Here is a 16,712-nt window from a genome sequence, read left to right as displayed (position 1 = left end):
CATTTTACATTCCCACCAACAGTGAATAAAGGCTCCAGTTTCTCCACAACCTCGCCAGCATTTGTTGCTTGGAATATGCCCTTCTTTTAATACATTTAAAAAAAATTGATCTAAAATTCTATGTCTAGAACTCTAAGTTTCTTCTAACTCATGGTGTGTGTGTGTGTGTGTGTGTGTGTGTGTCTCCATCCATCCGTGTGTCTTGTGTCCCATGGGGTTTTCAGTTTTCAGTGCTTGGTTTTTTGCAAGTAGATCACTACACCTTTCCCAAGGCCCCTCTAGTGAACTCAAATCTCCATACTTTAGGTTAGCAGCTAAGCATATTAAATGTTTGTCCCATGCAGGGGACTATACCCATTTGTCATAGAACAGATTCTGATTTGGGGCAGCCCCAACTGTGTCAGGTTAGAATAGCAGTTAGGAATGACAATTACAATTTCCTTTTTGCTGTTGTAGATACTTAATACCACAGTGGACACTGTTGTATATTTATATGCTTGGTCCCTGATTTCAAGTCTTTGGGTTTCCTATCTAAGAGTGAAAGTGTGGAATTGTATGGCCATTCTACATTTAACTTTTTGAGAAACCAAGAGCCCATTTTCCTTAGCTGCTGTGCTGTTTTACATTCCTACCAGCAATGCACAATGTTTCCAATTTCTTTACGTCCTTGTTACCACTTATTTTTCATTTTCCTTTTATCTTTTTTATCATAGCCCTCCCAGTAGTCATGAGGTCCCTGGGTTGTACAAATGTTAGGTAGTAGCCTAAGATGATATTTTAAACCCACCATAGGCACCACAGAAGAAATGCCTGCAGTTTGTTTTCAAAAGTATTACAGCCAAGAAAATCCTGTGGAGCTGTTCTGCAGGGTCCCCATGCGTCAGAATATGTGACACACCAGTGTTTTTATTTGGTTAGTCTTTTTGGTTTGGGGTTTTTTGTTTGTTTGGGTTTTTTTGTCCATGTGAAGTGTTTTGATTTTAGTTGGCATTTCTCTGAGATGGATAATGTTGAGTATCTTTTCATGTGCTTGGTAGCTATTTATGTATCTGTTTTACCTGTTGTTAATTGGATTGTCTTTTCCATATTGAATTAGAATTTTTATAAAATATTTTATATTACATTTCATATTGTATTCTGTTTTTTAATTTGTATATACTCTCTCTCATACTGCAGATTGTCATATTTTCCTTCTTGATAAGATTAGGTGCATCACGAAGTTTTACATTTTTATTAACTCTTTATTCTTATTATTGCTTCTGCCTTTTTTTATCGTGTCTAAGAAGGAGCTCTGGTGGTCTAGTGGTGAGGAGTTGAGCTGGCAGTCCAAAGGTACGCATTCAAATTCACCAGCTGTTCCATGGGAGGAAGATGGGTAGTCAGCTCTCATGCAGTGAACTGCCTCTGAAAGCCTGCTGGAGGGTCACTGTGGGTTGGTTCCGACTCGATGGTACTCAGCAACAAAGCTCCCCCTTCCCCAAGGGTGTGAAGATTCACTACTTTTTTAGCTCTTCTATTGAGAAGAAATGTGGCATCAGGATTGGTGGAAGATCTATCAGTGATCTGCGTTATGCAAATGACACAGCCCTGTTTGGTGAAATTGAGGAGAACCTGAAGCACTTGCTACAGAGGGTCAAAGACTGCAGCCTTCAATATGGATTGAGGGTCAATGTCAAGAAGACAAAGATTCTTACCACTGGACCAATTGACAGCATCAGGATGGATGGTGAAGAGATGAGATTATTCACGGCTTTCATTTGCTTGGCTCCATAGTCAACATTCTTGGCACCAGCAGCCAAGATATTAAAAGACGTATTGCGATGGGAAACTCTGCTGTTAGGACCTCTCCAAAGTGCTGAAGAGCAATGGTATCTCTCTGGAGACTAAGGTGCATCTGATACAGGCCATGGTCTTTGCAATCACTTGTTATGTGTCAGAGAGTTGGACAGTGAACAAGAAGGATAGAAGGAGAATTGATGCCTTTGAGCTGTGGTGCTGGAGAAGAGTGTTGAGGACTGCCAAGAAAACAAACAGCTTAATCCTGGAGAGGGTTAAACTGGGCTGCTCCTTGAAGGCAAGGATTCTGAGGCTTCATCTGACATACTTTGGACATGTTATAAGGAGAGACTGGTCCTTGGAGAGGGACATCATGCTTGGAAGGGTGAAGGGACGGTGCGGGAGGGAAAGTCCCTCTATGAGGTAGATTGATTCAGTGACTGAGGTAAGCAAGATGGGTGTGTCAGAGGCAATGCGATTGGCACAGGATAGAGCAGGGTTTAGGGCTATTATACATAGGGTCGCTATGAGTCACAAGCGACTCGACGGCACATAACAACAGCATCATTTAGGTCTTTGGTATATGAGTTTTGGTTGTTTTAATTTTTTTCCCATGTGATGTAAAATAAAGATTTCACTTCATTCTCTTGCATGTGGCTACCCACCTGTCCAGCACCATTTGTTAATGTTCAGTCTACCTTATGCTGGGTTTGATTTGCTAGTATTTTGTTGGGGGTTTGGTGTCTATATTAATGAAATGGTGGTTTTATTCTTGTGATCTCTCTGTCCACTTTTGGCATCAGTGTCAACCATGCTCTCATTCAACTGGACTCTGTTCTCTTCCCTTTTTTTGGAAGAGTTTGTAAAGAATTATTAGTATACTTCTTTATTTATTGACTGTTGGTATGTGACTTTTGTATTTATCAACAACACATGAATCTATTATCTCTTGTGTGTGTTAACGATGTACATCTGTCAGTAACAAATGCCAAGATGTAAGATGAGAATAACACTGGCTTGTGTGGCTAAGAGTATGTGCCCACTTGACTCGCAGAGGTCTGGACTTTGTGATGACGCAGTAGTCCTCCATTATTTAATTCCTTGTGATTCTCCTCCATTTTCACGTAACAACCTGGTCTGGAGCACCATGCCATGTTGATAAGTGAAAGGAGACTGTGAGTCCATCGTTAAGTACTGGGTAGAATTTACATATTAGAAAGCTATTCAGATTTTCAAGTTAGAGCCATGGTAAAAATAAAGCTGGTAATGCCTAAGAAGAAATACCATGTGTTTAATACAGTTACTTGAGACTTATGCCACTAAATATAAAAATTAGAAATTATCAAAACATTATTCCATTTAAAAGGCTCATACTGTAGAAGTTAGAAGTAGAAAATGGAGTTGTTACCCTCTGTTATCTAACCTGTAGAGAATAGTGATGATACGTCTCATCTCCATTGTAAGATTCTTTTGTAAATTAGAGTAATTCATATTGAAAATAGTTCCACAACTCAAGTATTATTATATATATGCTAGAAAATAAGAAAAAGATATTAATTATGGATTCTTGCTACGACACAAAATGGATGATACACATGAAAGACAGTGAAGTCCCAGTAATTGCTACACTGCAAATGAACCCCAGAAACGTACTAGGTGAAAGAAGCTGGCCACAAAAGAGCATATATTGTGTGGTACGTTAATATAAAATTCCTAGCCCCCGAAATGTCCAAAACAGGGAAGCCTGTGTAAAAGAGGAGATTTGTGGCTCCTGGGGCTAAGCAGTAGGAAAGAGGACCATGGGGAAGATGGGGATGTAATTGTTAATGAGAACAAGGTTTCTTTTTACGATGATGAAAATGTTCTTAAATTAGTTTATGGTAATGGTTGTACAACTCTGTAAAAATGCTGAAATTCATAGAACTCTATGATTTGTGAATTATATCTTAATATATTTGTTTTTAAAAGCACAGCTAAAGCACTGTAGAAACACATGCTCTTATTCATGTTACAGCTTTATTATTTTTTTTGGTATCAAAACCAGCTCACTCTGCCAACTAACGTGAAGTTCAGCCTGAAATTCTCTGACCTCGGGGTTTTTTTTAGTTTGGTTTGGTTTTTGTAAGTCCTTTTACTTGCTGCTGCTTTTTATGAAGTTTCCCACCCACCGCCCCAACTAGGAATTCATAATGAAAGCCCAACATTGTCTCTTGCTGTTAATATGTGTGTGCTAAGAATGATACTTTTTAAGTACAGTATGAGAAAGGCATTTTCCTTTTTACATATTGTATATATCTATTACACACACGGGTATGCCTGCTCTCTCGCTCACACTCGCACACACAGGCACACACACACACACACACACACACACACAGAGTATCTGCAATGCTTCCTTCACTGCACACTTGGGCAGGGTTCTCGGAATATGCAGATATACAGGTTGGCTCTTGTCATCATGAAACCTTATTCTAGTTGTGATGGAAAAGTGCTGTCGTAATTACAGGTGTACGAGTATATTTAATTGCAGTTTCTCCATTACTGCTCTTATCCCTGCACTTTCTTACTTTAGAACATAGGTGAAAACAGAACTTCTCTGGTTTGAAGAGGCCTGAGAGGCTTGAGACTCTATTTACTAGCTTTTTCTTCTCTTTTCTTCATCATGTTCCTTGGAAGACCCTGTGACTCAGTGTTGACACAGTTTGAAAACCTGTTGTCTAAATCAATACTTGTTCTGGTGGGGTTGTCCATAGCATGCTGAGCAGTTAGCCTAAAGTCTTTGCATCTCTAGTGGTTCAAATTCACCAGCAACACCTTGGGAGAAAGATGAGCAGGCTCCTCCCATCTGAAACCCAATGAAGGCTCACTATGAGTCTGGACTGACTCAATGGTAGTACATTTGAATTTGATTTTTTAAATTAGTAGCTAAAGAACCAGAGGATTAGGCCAGGGGATCTCAAAATGTGGCCCCTACCTAGAGCTTCAGTATCACTTGGGAAGTCATTAAAAAGGAAGCCGCTTGGGGTCACTACTCCAGATCTACTAAGTCAAAAATTCTGCTGCTGGTATGGAGGTTGTTTTTGTGCCATTGAGTTGCCCACAACTTCTAGCAGCCCTGTGTACAATAGCTCTGAAGCCTGCCCTATCCTGAGCCAATATCACTGACTCTGACACATTTACCCCATTCCCCCGGTTACCATGTCAGTCCATCTCATCTGGAGTCTTCCTCTCCTGCACTGTCCCCCTTCCCTTCCAAGCATGATGTCCTTCTCCAAGGACTGGTCCCTTCTGGCCATATGCCCAAGTATTTGAGATAGAGATTCAAAATCCTAGCCTCCAGGGAAAAACTTGGTTTCACCCTCTCCAATACAGACCTGATTGTTCTCTTGGTGGTCCATGGTTTTTTCAGGACTCTCCTCCAGCATTACAACTCAAAATCATCAGTTCTGTCATCCTTAGTCATTGTCTGACTTTGATACATAGCAAGTAATTGCAAAGACCATAGCCTATCTAGTTCCTAGACTAACATCATTACTCTTTAGCACTTTGGAGAGGTCCCTGACAGCAGACTTCCTCAGTGCAAGTCATCTTTTGATTTCCTGACTTCTGCTTTCAAGAGTGTTGATCGTGTAGGCAAGCAAACTGAATTGTTAACAACCTCAATCTCGTCTCCATCCATCATGGTGCTGCAATTGGCCCAGTAGTGAGAATCTTTGTCTTCTTGATGTTGAGCTTCAATCCATATTAAAGATTACAGTCCTTGACTTTCCACAGTAAATGTTTCAAGTCGTCCTATGTTTTGACAAGCAAGGTTGTATCATCTGCATAATGCAGGCTGATGATGCATCTTCCTCCAATCCTGATGCCACACTTCTCTTCTGAAAGTCCAGTCTACTGACTTCACATAGATTGAAAAGGCATGGAGACAGGACGTATCCCTGACACACTCCCTTCCTGATTTTGATCCATGTCGTGTTTCCTTGCTCTGTTCTGCAACTACCTTCTGGTTCAAGTATTGGTTTTGCATGAGCACAGTCAGGTATTTTGGAATTCCTATTCTTCTCAGAGTTAGCCACAGTTTGTTGTGATCCACACAGTCAATTGCCTTTGCATAGTTAATGAAACACAGATGAACATTTCTCTAATACTCTTTGCTTTCTGCCAGGATCCATCAGATATTGGCTATAATTAATGTCCCTGGAGCCTTGGCCTCTTCTAAACCCAGCTTTTATTTCTAGTAGTTCTGTATGTACTGTTCCAGTCAGTTTTGGATAATCTTCAGCACAATTTTGCTTATGTGTGATATTAGTGATATTGTTCAATAATTTCCATACTTTGTTGGGTCACTTTTTGGGGGGGTAAGAATAAATATTGGTCTCTTATAGTCCATTGGAGAGGTAGTTGTCCTCCCGATTTCTTGGACCAACATGGTGAGCATGTGCAGGGCTGCATCTGTTTGTTGAAATATGTCAGTATTCCATCAATTCTTGGGGTCTTTTTTTTTTCTTTCATCAGTTCTTCAGAGTAGCTTGAAATACCTTTTTCATCACCATTGCCTCTTGATCATATGTTGTTTGTGCTTCTGATGCTAAGCTTGAGAACCACTGAACTGGAGTGTTTAATTGAATACCTTGCATAAGATCATAATTTCAGAACCATGACTCAGAGAGATGTTACAGCATGTTTTAAAATTTGGATGGAAACATAGTGATACTTGATATCTCTTAGGCATTGTGTGAACTACCTTGAGGTGGTTAACATTTTAAGTATTAAGTAGTTATTTTTTGTTTGTTATGTACCCTTGAGTCAGAACAGACTTACTCGTAGCTGACCCTCCAGCAGGTTTTCAGAGACAGTAAATCTCACAGGAGGAGGAGCTAGCTCTTCTTTCTCTTATAGAGCATCTGGTGGATTCAAACTATGTCTTTGGGTTATTATTATTACTGTTGTTGTTTTGTTATTTTGTACCGTCGAGTCAGAACCAACCCATAGCTGACCCTTCAGGGGTTTTCAGACGCAGTTAATCAAACAGGAGGAGATTGCCCATCCTTCTTCCATGGAACAGCTTGTGGATTTGAACCATGTGCTTTTTGGGATTATAGCACAGCTTCTTACTGCCATTATAGTGGGTTATCGTTGAGTGCTAAGCTAAAGATTGATATTTTTAATCCACCAGCAGCTAATGAGATTTACAGCCTCAGAGAGCCAATAGAGTGTTGCTGTGAGTCAAAAATCAATTCATTAGCAGGATGATTGATCTTAATACAAAGTTTGAAAGTTATGTAATGCCCAAAATCTTCCATTAATAATGTTATTTTAAAATTCCATGTTTTGTGTTTTTGTTTTTTGTTTGTTTAAGCTACTGAATTGTTACTTGCTAAATTGTTTGGGTGTAACTGCTTAGTAAGTGGAACTATTAGATATTTTGGTTAGATGCCTAATGAAAAAAAAAAGTACTGCCACCATGGGGATTATAATTATAACTCCAGTAAATTTGAGAGTCTCTGCTTCCAGGGATTATGCCAAATATTTTATCAAAGGGGAAACACACCTACCCTTTGTTTTTGTTTTCTTTGTCTTAGTTGGAAAACGTAAACCAATAATTGTAGGTCTGATTACATTACATAAAACTAATAAAATTATTTTAGCATGATTATTCACCATAAAAAAAGAATGCATCTTTATCCTATGGAATCCCAGCAGTGCACCTTTGCATAAATCTTTCTTCTTGCCTCCATAGGTATGGTCTGAATATGCGTTGCTTGGCAGCCCGGGTCAACTATAAAACTTTGATTATCATCTGTGCGCTCTTCACATTGGTCACAGTACTTCTGTGGAACAAGTGTTCCAGTGACAAAGCGGTCCAGTTTCCACGACACTCGAGCAGTGGCTTCAGAGATGGAATAGAGAAAAGAGCAGCTGCGTCTGAGAGTAACCCCTATGGGAACCACGTGGGCAAGCCACAGGCTGAGGAAGCATTTCCTCAGGAACAGCAGAAAGCGCCCCCCATTGTGGGCGGCTTCAATGCCAACGCAGGAAGCAAGGTGATAGGGCTCAAATATGAGGAAATTGACTGTCTCATAAATGACGAGCAGACGATTAAAGGGAGACGTGAGGGGAATGAAGTTTTTCTTCCATTCACTTGGGTAGAGAAGTACTTTGACGTTTACGGAAAGGTGGTTCAGTATGATGGCTATGAACGGTTTGAATTCTCTCATAGCTATTCCAAAGTCTATGCACAGAGAGCCCCTTATCACCCTGATGGTGTGTTTATGTCCTTTGAAGGCTACAATGTGGAAGTCCGAGACAGAGTCAAGTGCATAAGCGGGGTTGAAGGTTGGTATCTGTCTGTTCCACTTACATTTTCCTACGCTGATTGTGTTGAAAGTAAGAAAGTGTGGGTTTTTAATTACACAGCAAGTACATAGCTTACTGTCAAGACAGCTCTCATCACTCTGACTTAGCAGGGAAAAGGCTTAAGTCTGAGCCTAGGGCTTCTTTCTGCAGGGTGTGGTTAAAGGCTGCAATAAGATCATACTTCATCAAATGGAATTACTGTGTTAACCTGCCTCAGAATCTCAAATTCTCACCAGTAAGGTCAAAGAACAGCATTCCCAAAAATATCTTAAAAATGCACAGTTATAAAAAAAAAAAATACACAATCATTATCCTCTAGCAGGAGTTGGAAAAGGAAGGAAGGTCTCTTAGTGAGCTTGTCAGTGCCAGGTGTCATCCCAGAGAGAGTTCAAGTCCTACAAGACAAGATAGCACCAGCCTGTAGATAGCATCGTCTCTGAAGTACCAGCTAACCTCCCACAGTCCATTACATACTGTCTAGCAGTGTGTGCTGTTCCTTCATGGTCTTTAAAACTGGGAGGTCCTTGTAGCATTTTTAATACACTTTGGAATTAGCCTTTCACACTAAAAATCAACTTGAATTTGACTTTAAGGTACACTACTTTAAATCGGAGAGTTGGACACTGAATAGGGATGATAGAAAGAGAATTGATGCCTTTGAGTTGTGGTGCTGGAGAAGACTGTTGAATATACCATGGACTGCTAGGAGAACAAACAGGTTTGTCCTGGAGAGAGTGAAGCCAGAATGTTCCCTGGAGTCAAGGATTCTGAAGCTTCGCCTGACATACTTTGGGCATGTTGCAAGGAGGGACTGGTCCTTGGAGAGGGACATCATGTTTGGGAGAGTGGAGGGATGGCAGAGGAGAGGAAGAGCCTCAATGAGATGAATCGATTCTGTGAGTGGAGTGGTGGGAATGAATGTGTTTGAGACAGCGAGGTTGGCACAGGATAGAACGGCATTTAGGTCTCTTGTACATAGGGTCGCTATGAGTCGCAAACGACTCGATGGCACATAACAACAACAACTTTAAAAAGAGAACAAACTCAGGTGTGTGTCCTTTCTTCAGTACAAATGTTCTATAAAATGTCAGAACTTTATTTTCTAGAATAAAGCTTGATGGTAATTTTATCTATGTTTATCTAAATTGTATAAAATTTCATTATGCAAAACAAGATTGTAAGGCTTAACTCTGTAGCTATGATCAAAAGTAACATATGCATAAAAAGTCAGTCCTTAAAAATATTTAATAAAAAATATTTTATTTTATAACATTTCACTGCTATCTGCCAACCAAACTGAATGGGGGAAAAAAACAACCAACTCAAAGCTGATCTTCCAGTGGATTTTCAGTTGCACCAGAGGAAATGATCCATTTTTCTCCCAGAATGCTGCTGGTGGATTCGAACTCACCTCTGGGTTAACAAGAGGAGTTCCTTACAGACTGTGCCACCAGTCATCCCTAGTACTGAATGAGTGTATGAATATTTAAGCTTGTTTTCTGTGTCTTCTGGTTAATTCAGTACTGGCCTTTACTAATTGTGAAACATTATAAACAGGAAGTATTCTCCAAACGTAAAACAGCGGAAAGTGGTGTTCAAAATAGGCTTGTAAATGTCTTTGCACAGTTCGTCATTTTGTCTCTTATTTTGTAGGTGTGCCATTATCTACACAGTGGGGGCCTCAAGGCTATTTCTACCCAATCCAGATTGCACAGTACGGGTTAAGTCATTACAGCAAGAACCTGACTGAGAAACCCCCTCACATAGAGGTATATGAAACAGCAGAAGACAAGGACAAAAACGGCAAGCCCAGCGACTGGACTGTGCCAAAGGGCTGCTTTCTGGCTAATGTGGCTGATAAGTCTCGGCTCACCAATGTTAAACAGTTTATTGCTCCAGGTAAGTTGTATATTATATGTGTCTGCTAATTTTATGTTGATTTATAGCACCTGATACGCCTTTAAAATTTTTAATAAGCTTTTTTTAAAAGCATATTAACAGATCTTTATATTAGGCATATAAAGAAACAAATGATGTTACCTAAGCAAAATCCCCTTGAAGAAGGACCCAGGGAAAACTCAAGGCTGTAAAAAGGACTGTTTACTGTGTGAAAAGCCATGCTATAGACTGAATGTTAAGAACCGGGTTAATATATGCTCTATATCTCCCAATGATCTCTATCCAAAAGAGATTGAGTCCCCCAGTATAAGTTCAGTACTTCTTTTGAAATTTTCAATTAAGGCAAAAAATATTCTTTCTAGAGAAAGCCATCTTCTGCCTATTTTGGTTTTTAATGGTAACTTTCTGTTTTTTTTTCAAGATACTGTAGAATGTCCAAACATAGGTCTGTTTCCCAGATTGAATTTCGTTAATGTACTAGATGGTCTCAACCTTCATATAAAACCATTTTCGTTAATAAAATAATTTCTAAAATCAAATTAACTTTATGCAACATTTCCCCTTTTACTAAGACAGTCTCATTAATTAGGGTGTAATGCATTTTTCTCCTCTAATCAATATCCATGAGAATTAATGAGTCCATTACTTAAAAAAGACAATGAGGTAATTTTAGTTAGGACCTCAGGCTTAATTCTCTATGGAGAAGTGTTGTCAAGAACAGGACTAGGTCTCCCTCCCATCAACCTTGCAGTCAGTAAACAAAAAGAGAGGAAAGGTTGTAAGACCTTCTGTATTCTCTTCCTGCCCTTTATTGATGACTGTGTAATCACAGGCCTTGAAAGCCATAGTACAAATCTACTCATTCAGGATGGCCTTAAGTAATGGATTTATGAGTGCTTAATGCAGTGCAAACAATGGGTGACCTTTAGTTTTATTCTGTGACTACAACTTCCTTGCTTCTGTGGCATTCTGTAATCCAGTACCTAGAGCATCTTTGCTGATTAGAAAACTGTATGCTTACCTGAGTAAAGAAATATATACGCATATAAAAATATTTTGCTTGTCACACCAAAGTAGTTATTTCAGCAGGATATGATTAAATGAAGCAAAAGAATGTTTCACTTTTGCTATAATCAAGTTTATTTTTATACCAATTAATAATAATGTCTGAACATTGTGCCAAGGGGATATCAAATACCAGAATGGCTTCCCAATGTGGACAGTGTTTGGTGGAGCTCCCAGTTGTAAAACAGGTTTGGAACAGGAGTGGCATCCACTTCCTAAACCACATGCCTCTGGAAACTCTATGAACTTGGTGAAATGACAATTATGGAAAGGCATTAGGTCTTTTGTTCATAGAGTCACTATGGGTGGCATTCAACTCGATGGCAATCAGCAACAATAATACCTAGATTAAGACAGAGCTCTGATGACAAAATTTCCTCAGGAGAGATGGGCAGTGTCCTTCCAGCAGTTTACAGCCTCAAAAAGCCCCTGGGAAGTTGCTATTAAAGCTCAATGTGAATGAGTGACTGCAGCCTCATCTTGATCTCTCCAAGCCTCTCAGAACTGTTCTAGAATAATCTTTTGAGCTCTTTATTTAGAGCAGCAGATTTCATGCTGTTTTGATGCCCCTGGTAATGTGACAAACCAGACATAATCAAGAGGATTCTTACCTTGGCCCTTCGTTCAGCAGCTAAAAACTAGCCATGAGGCGACCTCCTAAGGTGGCTTTAAGCATATGGAAGAGAAAACTCGCTGTGAGAGTGACTGCAGTGGAACCCAAACTGCACAGGACTGAGACTCCCTGTTGGTAGGCTCGTGCTTGCTAGAGTGAGTGTTTGTGGGTGTACCCTGACTGATAGCTGAGATAAGAGTGCAGAATACTGAGAGTTGGCGTTACATGGGAGTAGTTGCTAAGAGCATCAGTTTTATTGAGGTGTAAGTGGGGAAGCGGGGACTATTTTTAAGAGAATATGAACCTTGTGAAAGGTAAATCGTTGTGAAAGAGAAATTGGAACTTGTGTACACATACCTCAAGCAAAGTGATCTATAGATTCAGCAGTCTTAAGTAAAATTCTAACCACCTTCTTTACAGAAATAGAAAAACCACTCTTTAACTTTTTATGGAATGGCAAGAGGCCCCAAGCAGATAAAATGTTATTGAAAAGCATGAACAGAATAGGAGGACTCAAATTTACTGATTTTAAAACCTCCCATATACAGTTATTTTAAACCATGCAGTGTTCTCTTGATCTGTTTCTACAATAGGCTCTTGGTAGGTATAAGTTTTGCCTGAGAACAGTTAGTTTTCTGGGGTTTCCATTCTTCTTAATGTTAGCCGTAATTTGTTTTGATTCACACAGTTCGATGCTTTTGAACCTGGGCATGGTTCCAATCTGTTGTTTATAGGTCATTATGGCATCTAACAACAACAACACATACAGCTATAGTAAGCACCTTTAAAGCATTGAATTAGGAAAAGGCATGATATGTGTATGTGTGTGTGTTTGTATATGTACACATACAACAACAAACAAACAGAATGCTGCTTGTGTACGTTCAGGCACCTCATGGGATCTGACTCCTTAGTTTGGAGGTTTAGGGTCATGGTTTCATGAGACATCCCAGTTATGTGACCTATTTGTTGCCTCTGTTCTACAATCTATTCATTGTATAGTACTTGGAGTCTTAAAAACTTGCACGTACGTGGCCATTCAGGTTACAGTATTTGGTCTCTGTTAGCCTAGAGCAACAAAGAGTCAGAAATATTTGCAATGCATGGCTAATAGCTCCATGAATATCTGTATTCTTTACCATAAAACCAGAACTGTATGTTGTCTTCCTGTCATTACTGAACATTCTCATCAGAGTTTATAGATGAATCCAAATCAAAAGAGGAGAAAAAAGGACAGAATTTCAGCTTCCCATATGGAGCCATGGAGGCCAGAAGACCCTCAGAAACTATTGCTCTGAGATAATCGTTAAGCCTTATTTAAAAAAAAATCTTAAGACCGAACAATAGTATAGCTTAAGTAGTAAAAAAAATGTCTGTCTTGAGTATTATATACCTTTTAAGATTTGACGGTATGGGATCTCATTTACTCAGAGGGAGGAGGGTGAGAGCAGCTGAACAGCTTGAGGATCGTAATCATTAGGTTGTCCATGTAGAAATGTGTGTGTGTGTGTGTGTGTGTGTGTGTGTATCTCCCCTCTGTAACAACAGCAAAATAAATAAAACCTAGAAAATAAAATTAAAGAGAAGCATATACACCTAAGAAGTGAGGTTCCAGAGGGCCAGGGGCTGAATTTTTTTCTTTTTCCTGAAAGGGAGCAAAATCACCTAATGTTTGCCTGTAACCTTTTTTTTTTATTATTTAAAAAAAATTGTTATTATTTATTGAGTAACCCTGCTTGCTGAAACTGAGGAGGACCTCATGCACTTGCTGCGAAGGGTCAAGGACTGCAGCCTTCAGTATGGACTGAGGCTCAATGTCAAGAAGACAAAGATTCTCACCACTGGACCAGTTGGCAGCATCAGGATGGATGACGAAGAGATTGAGAATGTTCACAGCTTCAGTTTGCTCGGCTCCACAGTCAACACTCTTAGCACCAGCAGTCAGGAAATCAAAAAGCGTATCGCGATGGGAAAGTCTGCTGTTAGGAACCTCTCTAAAGTACTCAGGAGCAACAGTGTCTCTCTGGAGACTAAGGTGCGCCTGATACAGGCCATGGTATTTGCAATCGCTTGTTATGCATCAGAGAATTGGACAATGACTAGGGAGGACAGAAGGAGAGTGGATGCTTTTGAGCTGTGGTGCTGGAGAAGGGTACTGAATGTACCATGGACTGCCAGGAAAACAAACAGATTCATCTTGGAGAGGAGTAAACCAAGCTACTCCTTGGAGGCAAGGATTCTGGGGCTTCGTCTGACATACTTTGGACATGTTGCCAGGAGGGACGGGTCCTTGGAGAGGGACATCATGCTAGGGAGGGTGGAGGGACAGCGCAGGAGGGGAAGACCCTCTAGGAGATGGATTGATTCGGTGACTGGGTAATCGGGATGGGTGTGTCAGAGGCGGGATGGGTGTGTCAGAGGCGGTGCTGTTGGCACAGGATAGAGCAGGGTGTTGTGCATAGGGTTGCTTTGAGTCTGAAACGACTCAACGACTCAACGGCACATAACAACAACAACAACAACAATACTTTGTTCTGCTTCTTAGTTTTAAAATTTAATTAGTTGAAACTTTACACCTCTCCTCCTGTTAAATCTGTTTCCCTGTCCTGAAGCACTGTCTCTTTGGTTTTTATGTCCTCACCTTCTCCTGTCTGTGGCCATTCCTTTTCAGGCTTCCTGAGAGCTTCCCTTTTTCTGCCTGACCATTGTCTTTCAGTGTTCCCCAGAGATACAATTAGGATTCTTCTCATTCAACTCAGTAAGGTTATTGAATAAAAGAATGAATGAAACAAAACTGTACTTTATATAAAAACATTTATTAAAGGTCTGTTCTTTAATGTTTATCATCCTTTGTTGCCTAAAGTACATCTTTTTAAAAATTAACAAATACACTAATTCCTAAGAATAACTATTTCTAGAGTGGAGGGGCAGTATATTTCAAATAATAGAAAACCTGAAGCTTTCTATTAGTAGATTTACAGCGAGGGTCTCCAGACTGCATAGACCTCCCAGTAGAGCTCAGTTTCTTAACTAGCATAAACATTTCCAAACTAGTTGCTACAACTGTGATCTCATTCCATTTGCCAGCATTCACATCCTGATGAGTGATGTTGGCAACCTCTTTAACCTCTCTGTACATCTATAAAATGAGAATGAGAAACCTATTTTAGAAGATTGTTATCAAGACTATGACTAATTTAATTGTAGCTTCTCTCTGACTTTTCCTATATTATCTCAGCCACCCAGCTGTGTTAAGGTTTCTAAAAAATTAATAGTTTTAAATAAAAGGTTACATCTCCTGACATCATTTATTACCAATTTCTTGGTTCAGGTTTGTTATATTGAGATATAAAGTGATTGAGCCATATAATTTCATCAAATTGATATATGTAAAGTGAAAAATCAGAATGGAATGCTAGAAGGGAAATGCGTAGTTCATCTTCCTCTAATTTGGATTTTTACAGTGTTAATACAGGTTTGTGAGAATAAGTGCCATAGTAATTATGTTGTTGTTGTGTACCCTCAAGTTGGAACCAACTCATAGCTGACACTCAAATAGGTTTTCAGAGGCTGTAAATTGCCTGGGAGAAAGACTCCAGCTTTCTGCTGTGGATAAGCTAGCAGATTTGAACCACATACTTTTGAGTTGGCAGCACAGTTCCTTATCACTAAGCTACCAGAGCTCCCTATAGTTAATAAAATTGTCTGATTAATGAGACCTTACCAGCATGCTCGTTAGAGGCAAGGATGATGAAACTTCATTTCACATGTTGTTGAATGCCTTTGAGTTGAGCACGACTCATAGCAACCCTATATACAAAAGGCCTGAAGCCCCCCTACAGCTGTCGACATTTATCAAAGTTCACAGAGTTTCCGGAGGCAAGTTGTTTAGGAAGTGGATGCCACTCCTGCTTCCAATCACATACTTCTGTCATATTGTCAGGAGGGACCAGTCATTGGGAAAAGACATCATGCTTGGAAAGGTAGTGCTTGTTAGTGAAATAGAGGAAGATCGTCAATAAAAGGTATTGACACAATAGCTGCAGTAAGGGGCTTGAGCAGATCAGAGATGGTGAGGACGGAGCAGGACAGTGCAGGGCTCAGATCTGTTGTTCATAGAGTCACTGGGTCGTTAGTAAACTCCCTGTCAGCTAACAAGAACCTTAAGAATAAAAACTAGAACCCAAGAAAGTCTGCTCTGTTGAATAGAATTTACTCTCTTTATTTTTAATATCATTTGAGTGACTCATGAGTCAATTCAGAATGCTGCGGCATTTGAGGGATAGTGTGGTCATCATCAGCTTCTTTTACTAACTTTGCAGGAGAATGCCAGTTCAGAGATGGCATATTAATATTTTGCCAGGTAAAATGGATTTCTACTGTACTAAAAGTATAATTCTCGATTTTTAAAAAGTCATTTAGAACCTCACTTGGTTAATAAGTCCATCAAAGATGTTCTCATTCTTGATTTAACTTCCATAACCAACAAAGAAGTAATTAAGCATCTTGGGCCCAATATACCTACCCTGGTAGAATCCAGTATCAACTCCGTGTGCCACACTCTCTAAACTGACCACACTGTGCTCACCACCATCAGTTCACATTTCTTATCTTTGTCCCAGTGGTGCATTAAGTATTTCTCAGTGACTCCTCAGAACAAACCTGTTTACTTGGCTATGATTATTCTCATGAGATACCATTTCCAGTTTCTTTTTGTCCACAGTCCTTAAACGAGTCCAGAAAACCTGACTTTTGGCTTTGGCCAAAACAGCTAAACCTTGTAGCAGGTTTGTACCTTATGCAGGTTACTTAACTACTCTTTGTACCTTATGCAGGTAACTTAACTACTTCTCTCCGAACTTCATCTGAGCATCTGTCTTTTGTACTTGTTGTTGTTGTTTGTTGTTATGTGCCGTTGAGTAGCCTGCGACTCATAGTGACCCTATGTACAACAGCCCTAAACTCCGCTCTGTCCTGTGCCAATCGCACTGTCTCTGACACT

At 39.8% G+C, this 16,712-nt stretch overlaps 1 protein-coding gene across 1 annotated transcript in view; it reads left to right on the top strand.

Annotated features, from left to right (window-relative positions):
- Nucleotides 1-16,712, top strand: part of GLCE (glucuronic acid epimerase) — a 62,309-nt gene that overhangs the window by 38,751 nt on the left and 6,846 nt on the right. Inside the window, exons 2-3 of the mRNA XM_006888355.1 lie at nt 7,517-8,112; nt 9,787-10,032. Of these exons, the coding sequence (XP_006888417.1) occupies nt 7,530-8,112; nt 9,787-10,032 (829 nt within the window). The 5' untranslated portion in view covers nt 7,517-7,529. The remainder of the gene's footprint in view (nt 1-7,516; nt 8,113-9,786; nt 10,033-16,712) is intronic.

The sequence above is a fragment of the Elephantulus edwardii genome, unplaced genomic scaffold (genome assembly GCF_000299155.1).
Source record: "Elephantulus edwardii isolate Elephantulus edwardi_28Jun2011 unplaced genomic scaffold, EleEdw1.0 scaffold00066, whole genome shotgun sequence".
NCBI classification, from domain to species: domain Eukaryota; kingdom Metazoa; phylum Chordata; class Mammalia; order Macroscelidea; family Macroscelididae; genus Elephantulus; species Elephantulus edwardii.
Note: the sequence above shows the minus strand (reverse complement) of the source record. Positions and strands in the feature narration are given on the sequence as shown.